Genomic DNA, 14,118 nt, shown 5'->3' with positions numbered 1-14,118 from the left:
TGCTGATATCTCTTACATAAGCAAATCCAATAACTTTTGCAATCATTCATTAAGCCTCCTAATATCCCCGCAGGTCAGATAATTCTCAATTTATTATACTTTATGGACTGTTGCACTGTGGAACACAGGAGTTAAGAAATTCAGTGAAGGTCACACTGGACCAATGACTGAGCTAGGAACAGGCTGACACCCACTATTTGTTCTAACTCACTGTGAACGTTTCTTATAACTAAACAAAAAAGGCTGTTTCACTGATGATACCCTCACCTTGTGGTCACCTGTCAGGCAATCTATCTCAACCTCGGAGCAAGCAACGCCATAACTGAAGTAGCAGAATGGCTTCCCTTCATTCTTTTCAAAATCGTAGCCAAGGTCAGGAATTCTTGACACAAAGAAAAACAAAATCACATTTCTTTCCACAACTTAAAATCTTTATTCACTTGTGTTTTACCTCCTCCATCAAACCCATGCAGAAATGAAAAGCATAAACAACTATAAATAGAAATCTCCTAAAGCCGCCCTGTATTCCCAAACCTTATTGAAACTATTTTAGCTATTTTCCAATGAATCTCAGATCTTATGGTGAGTATTACGGACTCATTTACATAAATCCAGTAGCAAATCCTTTGCTTTTTGAACGCAGTTGAACATTTCTTGGAGGTCATTTGCAATGATTCTAGGCAGCAAAGGGCATACAGCCCCCTGGGTTAGAGCAGTGACAGGGGGATTAGGGCTGTAAATCCTCCCAGAATCTCCCTGGATGCAACTAAGAACTGTGCCTCTGTAGTGTGAATATTCACTCACCTATAAAACCCCGTGGCTGACAGGCTAACACAGTTCTGATAGGCGGTTTTAATCTGCCAAAGTGAATAAGAAATTGAAAACAATCATTGTCCAACCAGTGCCTGCAAAAACAGCTACCCCAAATACATTATTCCCAAATACATTTCAAGGAGAGCATGAACAGGTGTCCAATGACAGCTGTGACACTACCCAGCACCAACATTGCCAAGGGAAACATCATCTTGCTTCCCCAGATAGCCTTGTCAGCAGCTACCAAGGTATAGTGGTAGAGGTGTAAGACTTACTCATTTATTTGTCTCTCAGCAACAGATTAGTCTTTCAAGCTCAGAGACAAAGGTTAAGCTGTCAGTCTCCTTGACTTCATTGAGGCCAGGAGAAATCCTGTCCTGACATCCAAATTACAAAATCGAAGCTCCTCCTTTGAAGAGGAGCTTCTATTGAAATTAAAAAAAAAAAAAACACTTTAAAGTTCACAATTGAAAACAGTTTTAGTGTTACAGCACACCAATCTCTTATTATTGAGGTTATAGAGTTATTTAGGTTATAAGTTATTTATAGGTTTTATAGGTATATTTTATGGGTTATTTATAATTATCTAAATCACAGCCAAGAAGCACTATAGGAGGTGGCTGGTAACTCAGCAAAGTCATCTTTGTCACAGAATCCCTTCATCACAAATTAGGTTTCCTTCTGTCTGGGACTGGAGCCTGACTACATAGATATATGTAACCACTCAAAACTTATTTGGTAAAGTTTGTCATAGGCAGGCCCCAGGATCTGGGGAAATCTCCGTATTAAAGTCACAACTGATGTTTTGGGAATGAACCCTTGCTGGCTTTGGTTACTTCCCTTGCCAGGTTTCTGCTTTGCTGTCCTTCCTCAAATCTTTGCTAGTGAGATGCAGACCTGGAAGATAACTTGTAAACAGGGTTTGCCAATGCAAACAATCTGTGACAATGCCCACCTGTCTCATGACATATACAGACAGCTTACCCAGTCTTCCCAGGATCCTTTCGGATTAGACTGTTTGATTGGATCAAGTCTTTTTAAGATGGTCTGACATGCATTCTAAAAACAAATAACAAAAAGCAGTATTAGAAGATTTGAAAAGTCAGCCTATAGTATTAAGAGAGTAATACTAGTCTCAAAGAACCTTCTGTTTAAATCAATATTGCCTCCAGGACTTTGGCATATCATAAAACGGATCAAAGTTCACTAATAGAAGGCTTGCTGTGTAGGAGAAATGTTGACCGAATAGGATTTTAAAACAGATTGTCTCTGCTGATAGCAGAAGAGAATCCCAAATACAGCACAGAACTTGCCAGACCATGACACACAATACCAAAAGTCCATTTGTTTATGCAGTAACTTTACCTGCACCAAGTCATAGTGGGACACATTGCCATATGCAGCAAGATGATCCAGTAACACCGAAAAAATATTCTTGCCAAAATTCAGCTTATTGAATCAAGCTGGTGCAGAGCCCAACCTACTGAATCAAGCCATGAGTATTTAGAAATTTTTTACTTTTGAGATTATCCATCCCCTTTTCTTCAAACATGAGACTGACCAAGACTAAATTCCTCTTTTCAATGGAAGAGTCACACACCCTGCAAACAGACGCATTGGTAGCTCTACACCATGTCAGAGACAATCATAACCATGCCATTGCCACAGAAGGCTATTTGCTCTAAGTGTTTAACACTTAGAGGTATTTGGTTCTGGAGCACAGCCCACAAACAAGCTGCAAGTAGTATCTGCACTGTAATACATTGTTATAGATAAGATCTCATTAATTACTAACAAGCTAGCCATTTAAACAGATGCTTTGTTCTGTTCATTTTGAGTAATCACAGAAACAGTATTTTATGACTACAAAAAGCCTGAAAGAGAGAGTAAATAAAAGTAGAATAAAAATAGTCATTCATTATCTAACACCCCCGATAGCTATAGCAGAAATTATGAGGTATCCTTTGCCTGCAAGTCCCTTTTGAAGGTTATATTTTCCTTAAGCTATAGATAAATATGTATCAACTTTTCATCTTCTGGAGTCCCAGCTCATGACCCAACTGTTTAAATAACTTGGTTTCAGTACATGGACAGCCATTCCGTTGATGTCTGCACTGACAGATGCAGCTGTTGGGGAGGTATTCGGGACAGTATTTGTGCTGGTCTCACTGATGTAAATTTTGGAGGTGGGGATTCCCAGTGACCTGCTAGCAACCTGCAGAGCAAAGGAAAACAATTTGTAAGTGGCTTATACAAGGGCATGATGATTCACTGCCTACACTGCTAGGGTCCACATTGCAACCTCCACCCTCTTCCAGTACTAAATCTCATCTTTCTTGGGGAATCAGTTGACTTGGTGCTTCAGAGCTAGCCAGAAAATTGTTAAGTTTGCCCTTCATAGACACCGTGCCAGTAGATATATATACACTTTTGCCAATCCGTAAGCTGCATTATCTACAATAAGAAGAGCTAAAATGACGAGGATCCTAATTCTTCTGCTCAGTTGTAATAACACTCTGGAAACCTAGCATTGCTGCTGAAGGAATTAGTCATGTTTTGTTACCCTATACATGCCTACAATGGATGTGTCAGGCTGTCTGAGGCAATACTGTAAAATGAGTGTAATTTGGCTGAAAAGATTTCTCATGCTGTTAAGTCCAAATTCATTATTACCTGGATCATTTTGGTGTGAAGTCCTTGACCCATCTCAGTCCCACCATGTGTAACTAACACAGAGCCATCTGTATATACATGGACCAGAGCTCCAGCCTATAAAAGGGAATATTATTCCAAGTTTACTCCAAGTGCCATCATAAATGAAGTAGTGAAGTGCTTGGCAGAGTCCAGTTAAAAATTACAGAGAGAATGAATTTGGAACTAGAGCAGTGTTGTTCTTTCGAGTAACTAAAGCCACTAGTTTACACCTGAGGTGAATTTGGTTTAGCATCACCAGCTCGATACAAGTTCCAGTGACATGGCAAACCTCAGCGAGTATTTTCATCTGGGAAAGCAGGTGAAGTAACCCAAACCTGCCCTTGTAAAACAGAGATGCACTGTCCACCTGAATTTGCTAACACCACTGACAGTCCATCAAGTCAGGTTAAACATATGAATGAAAATGACCATATTTCAGAGTCACAGTATTTCCACCACTGAGGAAGAGAGAACAGGAAGGGAAATTAATACAGTGACAACATAGCTGCATTGTGGTGTTTTTTCTTGGACAGTATAAATTGTAACTGTTGTGTTGCTCATTTTGGTTCAAAAATTTTGTGCTTTTTCTTAACTAATTTAACCACTTCTCTGAAAAGCTCTGGTTAAGTACAAAGGGAGTAGGGTCTGGGAAAGGCATCATAAATCTATCTCCTCTGCTTGAAAAGATGAATGACACTTACGCACCTGGTTCAGAAATGGGATAGTGAAGCTGATGCCAAATTTGGTAGGTACAATGCACATTCCTCTTTTTTTCCAGCGATTCTGCCTGCAAGGAAAGAATATTATTTGTATAGTCATGAAGCTTTCGTTTAAATTTGGTGCCATACCGCTCTGACAGATTGGGTATCAAAGCAGAATTTAAATACATGAATGCAACACAGTCTGAGTTAATCAGTGATTTTAAAGAAAGAATGGCTTTGTTTATGGGTACAAGAAGAAATCTGAATTGAAGATGGCCTCCTAGGCATTAGAGAAGCACTTCTCTTAACTATTAGCTACCTAGTTATAAATACAAGCCAATTAAGAAAGGCTAAAAAGCAGTGCAAAGCCTACACAAATTGCCTTGACAGGCATATGAAAGGTCAAGCAAAGCCTAGACTTTACAGACATCTCTCCTCTGCTACATTTCCCTTACAAAACCATGTCATGCTAGGCCTTATCTAAGCTACCATGTCACTGATATAGGTTTCTTCACACAACAGGCCTGTAGAAATTTCAAAAAGAGGAATTTTTAGAAGTCACTCTGCAAATATATGGATGAACTTCACATTGCTCAAGTTGCTAAGAGAATTCCAGAAGTTAGAAGGCAACAGGTACACCCAGTAACACCACAGCTGCAGAACACCTACTTGTTGAATTCTTCAATTAGTTTCTTCCTCACATGAAAGCTAGAGCTTGACAAACACTCATCCCAGCATCTTCGTAGAGTAAATCCCTCCAGCTTTTGGTTAAAATGAGTGAGGTCTCCTTCATTATAAAGATTGAGCTTCCGTACCTTCCCAAAGAAAGAGACATATACAGGACATGCCAAGTTTAATGTTTCAAACTAGGTCCTTTTAACGGATGTCATCAAAAGAACATTGGTTCCTAGTTTTTCCTTCTGTGTTCGCTCTACAGAGCAGTAGAATTAACAGATACAAATCTGTTTATGGGAAAATGGAACATAAGACATTAAGGCTGGGAACTTTGAAGAGAAAATGTTAGCATATTGTTAATAAGATTAAGGTACTTAGTACCTTTAGACTTTTTCTGAATACCTACTGTTAAAACAGGTATTACACAATCGAGGCTACTTAGGGAACATAAGGAAGCAGAAGATGCTAGAACGAAGAACCAAGCTATAATGTGACTATCAAAGAGAAAATCTGAAATTCTGCTAAGGACTCAGCAAAAAATGAAGCAAAAATTCTTATGCTTCATAATTTTCTTTGGTTTTATCCAGTTCTCAGAGCTTGTTCAAAGGCAGCACTGCCCTGAAATGTGTCAGTGGATCTGTACCTCCTCAGGTGGTAGGCCACACTTCTGAGCAATATCACTCATCCAGCACTCAGCAATCATCATTCCTTGGGGGCCTCCAAAGCCACGGAAGGCTGTGTTGGAAGGCAAGTTGGTCTTGCAGACAGTGCCCACACTGCTAACATTGGGGATGTTGTAGGAGTTATCCAAATGTAACAGGGCTCTATCCATAACCTGGTGAAGAGAAGGGATGGGTGTATATACATTTTACATGAATTACATGTCAAACTTTTGATCACCTGCCAAAGACAGCCTGGAAAGGTGCAACACAATACAATAAGAATCATTTTCTCTTGCATCCCACAGGTCTGCAGTTAACACGAGTGAGCACTGAGGTGCAGCCTGTACTCCTTCCTGTTTGTATTGGAGTGTGAAGCAGTATCCTCCTGAAGGAAAGAAAGATAAGCACGCTTCTTTCTTAACATTTAGGATCCTGGAACAGATTGAGCTTCAAAGTTATTTGTTGGCCTTGGGCTCTTGCTGGGACAAACTGTTACTAAATGCCATTACCTGCCTGGAAGCTCAAGAATCTTCTTTTAAATATACTGAGTAATTTGCTCCTGGAAAAGATGTATTGCTGATGTCAAGTGACTCAGCAGCTGGGCTATGGGAGTAGTAAGGGCAAATAAAATAAATATTTTCAATAACTACATCTAAACCACAAGATTTCAGATCTTTGTCCACTAATTGTCCAAACTGAGAAAGGGCCAGATCATCTTTCTGGCTTTTGTTCCCAGCAGCATGGAGGAAATTATGCACATCTCAAATTTATTTCAACTTGGAGTACTTCCCAGTTTCCTAATTCAAACACAGTCAGACAACTCCATGTGTATGTACTCCCAGCCACGCCCACAGTTTACGCAAAGACACATGCCTGACATTCCTCTCTGTACAGCACCAAGCATATTGCTAGCATCAAATGTGACTCTACTACTTGCAGTCCTCTCTCACTGAAATGGATTCATTTTTGCAGAAAATTATCAAAGACTCAGCAGACTTGGGAAGGAGAACTAAAGTGAGCATGATTGACACTAGGCTAATGGGTTGGACACACAACAGAAAAGGATAATTTTCTACTGAACAGTGCAAAAATTCTTGAAAACAAACTCTGAAATCAGGCCCAACCTTGTCCTTATTGCTTCTGAACTCCAATGCTGAGCTTCTGTTAGCTTTAGTCACTCCTTAACAAACCTGTTGACTTAGGCACTCTGCCCTGATCAGGCTATTGACTTTGGCATTTCTTATTCCAAGGAACTAGCCTTCCCCAAAGCTGGGGGAGTATTAGCCATCTTATATTGTGCAGTAAGTTTCCCATCACAGTCTTCTGTAAGGCAAAGCAAACCTCCTTGACCCTTTTGCCCTATCCAAGTTACTACGGCATCAGTAAAAACTGTGTAGCACATGTCAAGACAAGTAGGTTGGCTCAGACAGCAGTTGTAGAAGCTACAAAACTCATCAAAATCTGCTTACAATCATGTCAGTGTGCAGGATGTGTAAGCATTGCTGTAGATAAGTTCTCTAAAATCAGAGAAAAAGGTTATGCAGGGAAACATGTCTTCTACATAGTTAACTATCAGAAAATTTCTCTTACACCATGAGAGAGGTCTGCAGAGTTGCCCCCGTTGCTGTAGTATGACACCTCCAGACTCTTGACTTTCCCATTTTTCATGAAACCAACCTGTCAAGAGAGTATTATCAGTAATGTCTTTTCTACAAAATGTGGTTTTGTACTTCCTTCCAAAAACTGAATGGACCCCATGCAGACAAAAGGTAAGTGAGGAAGCTTCCCAGTAAAGAGCGTATGTACACATCTTAATCTTGCTCCAGAAAACTCTTCTGAAAATAAAGGCCACTTGTCACAGCCACACATTCCTTAACAAATTTTTGCCTTGAAAAACAAAAGCACTTGGACTGAAGAAGGAATGGGAGGAGAAAGTTAAGACAATTAGGAGTACAATACTGTAAACCAATTGGGAGCCATCTAAGATCAACGTAATTGTCCACGAGGAGCAGATTCTTTGGTGGAAGAGGAGGGAAGTACTCACACAGAGGTCATGAGAGGGGAACCATCCAAACCAAAAGTACTGCTACAGGAAGCACAACTTTTCAGGAAGCAAAAGGACTTTAACAGAAAGAATGCCATGACTGGGCTGATCAGATCCATTTGCTGCAGGGGACATCAGCGGTGAAACAACCAGAGCAGTAAGTTTATCGCTGTATCTTACTACTCTCTGATGTTTCAAATGACACTGAGAAAACATGCATTCATTTCATATGTATGCATACCTTGTATCTTCCAAGGAAGGGATGCCTCCCACCACTTATAAGCATGTCCTCATCTCGATCCAGCATGCACCTTACTGGGCGTCCAGTTCTGTTAAAGGATACATTTATCAGGCAAACCCTGAAATGCACGATACAGTTCCTATGGAGACGTACACGAATCTTTTCAGAGTCTTTCCAGGGTGGTGGCAATGGCCACCTGAGTTAGGGATAAATTGCCTGGATTATGTATCTTGCTTTCAAGAAAATGGCTAGATTGACTGTGTGTATGCATATATATATATATATGTATCAAAAGAACAGAAAAGTTTTTTTTTTTTCCCCCCTTTCCTGCTAAAAGCTGACATTCTTGAATAAGCTTAGTCCTTTTGAGCAGGTTCAGTTCCTTCCAGCTCAGAAACCATTATATACCTCCTTTAGGAAATCTCAGGCTTGCTACAAGCTACACAGTAGAAAGCCACGAAGAGTCTTCAAAGTGCTCCAGTGCAAATTGTGCTCTAAAAAGAGGAAGGCTAGACCAGGTGAAGTGAAAAGTCCTATTCCCTACACAGAAACTTACTTGAAGGCTGCCACAGACACTGCAGTTGTCAAAATGGTATTTCTAGTCTCTTTTCCTCCAAATCCTCCTCCCATTCTTTTCACTCGAACCACAATCCTATTTGATGGGACTCCCAGTGCGCTAGCAACAAACTCCTGAAGAAAAACAGAACAGCAGAGCATGTGTGGAGCTGTCCCGGTGTTAAGAACCAGACACAAACACACTGCCTTTTGCAGCCATTGTAATAGTGGAAATACTCTGTTACTGCTACAGGTCCTATCAGTCCTGCAATTGACTTAGTTGCAATTGGAACCAATAAGCCCATCATTTCATCTCTGAGGTGGGATGGCATATAGTCCTTCAGTAAACAGCACAAGATTTAGAAAGACTTGCAGCAGATGAGGTTACCAAGATACGGGTCTCATTTAGCACAACATTCAACATCTGTACCACTCTGTCCATTCTCCTCGCTAAATTATGGGATTTTGGACAGTCTTGGTGAGTCAGTCTGTAAACAGGACAGAGACATCCCATAGTGCCTGTAGCCTATCCCACAAAATGGCAGAGTTAGTCTATATTGTCAATGTTTGCACCACCTCCCTTTCTGACATGTCATTCAACAACCAGGCCTTGCCATCAAGGGTTAAGCGTGTAATCCCTGGTAAGAGAGATGCCAAGAGAAATCTCTTACCTGGAAGTGGATTCAGGACACCAATATGATGGATGTGGACTTTGATCCTACACCTGCCTCTAAACCTAACTGGCTTTCCGCCCCCCCCCCCCCCCAAGGCAAGCTAGGACTAACTGCAAAACAACTGTTTATTTACTCTAACACTGAGATTCAGAAGTTTTTTTCGGGTATCAGGTCAATGAGGTAGTAGTACCTGTGTCTTCATTAAGTTTTGAGTTGACACAAACAGTTCCATCTCACCACTTTCTCCCTTTGGCACAGCCACAGTACAGTGTGTTTCCAGGTAGAAGTGCTCCTGTCCACCAATGTACATCTCTCCTAGAAAATTGAAAGAAATGCCTCATAAGTAGGGTGTTCCTGGTGTTGTAAGAAGTTTCCCACCACCTGTTGTCTGCAAAACACTGCTCTCTTGATGTGTTAAACAAGAATCCTTCGTGCTGCTCAGCACTGGATATCCTTAGCTCTAGAACCAGCATTTCCAGTTTCAACTCAAAAAAAAAAACCAAAAACCTAACAACAAAAAGGCAACAACCACTTTCTAGAAATCTGCAGTCTGAAACACTTGTGGCTGGCATTTCAAAAATAAGCCTGCACCCCCACACCATTGACCTAGCATCCTTTAAAATTTAGTGTTTGGTGCCTTTCGGACTGCCTTGATAATACCACTGACATGAAGGATAAAAATAAATCAAGCATAGTCTAGCGGAGCAGATCAAATGCAGGATTACAGACTTCAAAATAGGGGAACAAAAATAGAAACCCCAAATGCTTTAAGATGATCTAACTTGTAATCAATTCTCTGCTGCTACACATGACTCTTTACCAGGACATCTTATCTGGCATTGCTGATGGTGCAGTTTTAAGTCATGCTACACATTGTTACATCTCAGAATCAACCTTTTTTCTCAGTTATGGCCCTGATCTATTCAGCTGCCACAAAAATAATTTTCAGAGCAGTTCTCAAAATCCTGTTTCTCTCCTGTTCAACTTAGTGACACCAAAATAGCTGTCTTCTTTAGGCACCTCAGTGAGAAATGCACACTCGTGTGAGACTATGCTTACTCTGGTATGAAGAAGGGTTTTCCCCTTGTCTGCTCAAAGGGGTAGGCCTGGCATTTGCACAGTATTGTGGGTTTTTAAATAACCTAATATTCTAGCTCAGAACAATCTCTGCCTTCCCTGGGACAATGATTTCATTTTATATAGTATAGTACTCCTTAAGAAACAGTAAACAATAGTTTATGACACCCTTGAAATGCCAGGGCCAATGTCTGACTGCAGAGAAAAGTCTCAGCAATGCATAGCAAAATACAGCAAGTGACAGAATTGGAAAGGTGTGTTTCAGTTAAACAGCTCTTTCCTTCTCCCATGAGGAGGTACGGGTGGCAATAATTCTCTGTTTTCTTTAAGAATAATCTCTTCATATCAGGTCTCATGTGTGTACCTTACTTAACTTTGCTTTCAGATCTGGAAGAGGGATGTAACACCATCTTTTTTTTTTTTTTTTAAATAAATACATAGTTTCCAGAAGGTCCGATGTATGTGACTCTTCCTTACAGAAGCTACTGATCAGTGCCACACACCAAGCAAGTTACCCTTCACTTTTCATGGTCACACAATGTGGATCTGAGAGAGTACTCTAGTTCACAGCTCTGGCACTATTTCCTCCTAATCCTTACAGGGTTAAACAGTTGTTGAGAATTGGTGTGTTTATCCATGCCTCTATAACCTCCCTGACAGACTCCAGCTGCATGAGACCAAGAACACATCAAAAAACAGACCAACAAAGAACATTCAAAAAATGTTATCAGGAGTTCTCATGTTCTTCATGATACCTACAGCTACCAAAGTTGGTGAATCTGGTTTTCAGAAGCATGTATGTCCTGTTTTAATAAGACACAGTCATATATCAGGACTAAGGTCTGTAAGATTCAGACTAGACTATGTTTGGACAGGGCAAAGCTTCTATATGACACATTTCAGGAAAAAGAATCACATTATAGAGTATCTGCTCAAGAAAAATGTGTCCCTACATTAGAAGACAGTGTTTACAGGGGCATAGCTGAGAGCATCCAAGTCCTTTTGAAACTGAAATTAATTTTTTCATGAGCTATTTGTATATAAACAGTTAGTTGAAAATTCATGTGAAATTCAGCCCAGCAAGCTTTACTTGCATGAGCTTGGTATCATATGCATAGAAAGGAGGCTGATAGTTTGACTTCTATTGTCACAGACTATCCTATTGTAAAAGTATTAATACTTATTCTCACCTTCCAAAACGAGATCAGATTCTTCAAATCCTTTCTTCACATCTCCCTTAATAATCTTCTTTATAGACTTAAGAAAGGATTGTTTCTCAATAGCTTCCTAGGAAACAATGACACAATGAAATTTTTGTGGAAGCAGGCTGAAAGCAAAGCTTCCTCTGACTGAAGAAGAAATATTTAAGAAAAGAAGCACAAGTTCTTGTAGGACAGTAACTATAGCAACAGGCAAATGACTTCACTTGCACAGTACAATTTAAAAAATTTTTTTTTGGCATAACAGCAGTTCCACGATAATCCACAATAAATTATTGGATAATCTTAGATTGTTTCTTCTGACCCATTTTACCTTATGGATCCAGAGCATAGCCACCAGACCTATGACTTGCAACTTGTGTTAACTACAGTTCATGGTCTGAAGAGGGGGGAAGTGAGAAAGAAAAGAAAGAGGAAAAAACTAAATCTCCCAAATGGATTGAGAAGTTCTGCACAAATAGTTCACTTTTGAGCCAAATCCCAATTTTCCTTGTAGAAATTTCATAAATGCATTTTTGACTCTTGCCAAAACTGAAGCTTTCCACAATTTAAACAAAACAAAACAGTGATCAAGGAACAACAACAAAAATCAACACATTTTTATCTCTAGTCTCATCTTCCCTGGTTGAATAAGCAGATGGAAGCCTCAGAAAAGGAAAAGTTCTCACACAATGCTTGTAAATTTTGTCATGTAAACAAATCAAAGCTTCTGCTCATAGATGACAGCACTACTGCCTGTATGAGACAAGGCATGGACTCTTTGTATTTGCATGAATGCGATGCACGTTACAAACTACATGGTATGACATGTTGACCTGTATAAAAATTAATTAGAATTCCATGGTTCTAATTTCTCTCTGGCTTCATACTTTTTTTTTTCTTCCCAATTTCTACATGTGAATCCCGTATTAGATATTACCACTTGCTTTCACTCTCACAAGGAAACTTTGTCAACAAATAATAAGCTGAAAAAAAAAAGGCACAAAATAATTACAAATTGTTGACATGCATTTCTTCAGCTTTGAGAAGACCCACTTACGGACTGTATCCATACAGCCAGTAGAAATATTCACAGCAGAGAGAACTGAAAATTGATTTTGTCAGCTTTAGAAACTTTACAAACGGTCTGCAGAAAAGTCAAAGAAACAGTGCAGTGGCTGAGCTAGAGGGGACTTTTTCACACTCTCTTACTGAGTTTTGTATATGAGAGAAGAATGAATAAATACCAATGAAGCCAGCAAGGTTATACCAGACAATATTGAAAGCAAGCACCTGCAGATAAAAATGTAACTGGCAGTAACCTTGTTAATTTAAACAAATTTGTAAAGAGTGCAATGTATCTCTCAGAGTTTGTTTGTTTTAGCATTAAATAATACAGAACCAATATACTCCTAATCAGTACCGTATCAAAGGTGTGTCCTCTTTATATTTAAATATACAAATTATTCTTTCTATCCATATCCTGCTGCACCTGCATCACAAAGACTAACACAACATGTGGTTAAATAATCATCCGTGAAAAGAGAAGTTAACTAGATATCAGAGGACTCCGAGATAACTGCAGCAGCAGATCTGAGCCATCTTACCTGAATTGTGACAATAGGTTTGAGCTCTTCATACTTAATCTTCACAGCTTTAGCTGCTCTTCTGGAATGTTCTTGTGTGTCTGCAAGAACTGCACCAATGATATGACCAACACAAGTGACCTGCAGGCCAGATTGGGACCCACCATCATTTACTGTGTATATGTGCAGTAACTGAGCAGCTCATAATAATTCTCTTCCTATCATCTGCAACTTTTACTCTGTTTCTGCAACTTTTTCTCTGTTTGATTGGACCAGTCTATGTAAAATGAACTCTGAATGGAGTAAGGAATAGTACAATTTTATCTGCGTAGCTAGACTGGAGTTTTTTGGTGTCTCTGAGTAGCAGGTTTGCCTTCATTGTGTAAGAGATGTCTGAATGGAATACAGACATAATTACTCATAACTTGTCAAGGTAAACTCTGATCACAAATGACTTTGGAAAGTAACTGAACGAGTGTAAGCCTGCACAGTAGTCTGCAGCTTAGAGGAGATTAATGCAGCTAGAGAAGAGGGGCATGAGGCAAGCCTTACTGAATTTGGCACCAAAATTTCTACTGACTCCAGTGCAGTCAGAATTTGTCTCTGGATACAACAGAGGACTTCACTGGACAATATACTAAGTCTTATCTCCTGGACAGTGTAAGTGAAAACAGCTATTTTTTTAACCACATACCACATCCTCAGCAAAGACAGTCTCATCATTAGCGATACCAGTGATGTTACTGCCAGGAACATCTTTAGCGGAGACAAAACACACAAACCCAGGAACGCTCTGGGCTTCAGAGGCATCTATAGAACTAAAGAAAAAGCAGGAGAGGAAGTGTTATTCTTTCTCATTTTTCTTTCTGTAAGTGCTTATGAGATACCAATAAATCTTCAGGCTTGACTCCATGAAGTCTGACTATGCAAAAGAGGAGTTTGTCATATCAATATAATGTAAGACCAAGGCAGAAAGGCAACTAAAATCATTTGGGAACTATATTATAACCTGAATCTTGACTGTCAGGCTGATAATCAACCTGCTGCTTTGGACTATACTGCATCATACATCTTTTCCCCGAGACATACCTGAATTTAATCCAATTGTCATGTATGCCAAAAATCTCTTGACACCCTTTACCAAAGAGAAATTTGTGTTAGTGATGGTATGCCTCCACTGCCATCTTAGCTAACATG

General features: G+C 39.7%; 1 protein-coding gene across 4 annotated transcripts in view; it reads right to left on the bottom strand.

Moving 5' to 3' along the window:
- XDH (xanthine dehydrogenase) overlaps positions 1 to 14,118 on the bottom strand; it is a 75,926-nt gene that overhangs the window by 8,059 nt on the left and 53,749 nt on the right. For all 4 annotated transcript variants that reach the window (XM_040552937.1, XM_040552938.1, XM_040552940.1 and 1 more), the window contains 15 exons: positions 13,616 to 13,739; positions 12,943 to 13,062; positions 11,327 to 11,423; positions 9,250 to 9,374; positions 8,387 to 8,520; positions 7,831 to 7,918; positions 7,136 to 7,222; positions 5,527 to 5,718; positions 4,878 to 5,023; positions 4,213 to 4,294; positions 3,487 to 3,582; positions 2,900 to 3,028; positions 1,798 to 1,872; positions 805 to 857; positions 268 to 382 (listed from right to left, as the gene is read on the bottom strand). In XM_040552937.1, coding sequence (XP_040408871.1) covers positions 268 to 382; positions 805 to 857; positions 1,798 to 1,872; positions 2,900 to 3,028; positions 3,487 to 3,582; positions 4,213 to 4,294; positions 4,878 to 5,023; positions 5,527 to 5,718; positions 7,136 to 7,222; positions 7,831 to 7,918; positions 8,387 to 8,520; positions 9,250 to 9,374; positions 11,327 to 11,423; positions 12,943 to 13,062; positions 13,616 to 13,739 — 1,663 coding nt within the window. The remainder of the gene's footprint in view (positions 1 to 267; positions 383 to 804; positions 858 to 1,797; positions 1,873 to 2,899; positions 3,029 to 3,486; positions 3,583 to 4,212; positions 4,295 to 4,877; positions 5,024 to 5,526; positions 5,719 to 7,135; positions 7,223 to 7,830; positions 7,919 to 8,386; positions 8,521 to 9,249; positions 9,375 to 11,326; positions 11,424 to 12,942; positions 13,063 to 13,615; positions 13,740 to 14,118) is intronic.

The sequence above is a fragment of the Cygnus olor genome, chromosome 3 (assembly GCF_009769625.2).
Source record: "Cygnus olor isolate bCygOlo1 chromosome 3, bCygOlo1.pri.v2, whole genome shotgun sequence".
Lineage (NCBI taxonomy): Eukaryota > Metazoa > Chordata > Aves > Anseriformes > Anatidae > Cygnus > Cygnus olor.
This window is presented reverse-complemented; position numbering and strand designations above follow the sequence as displayed.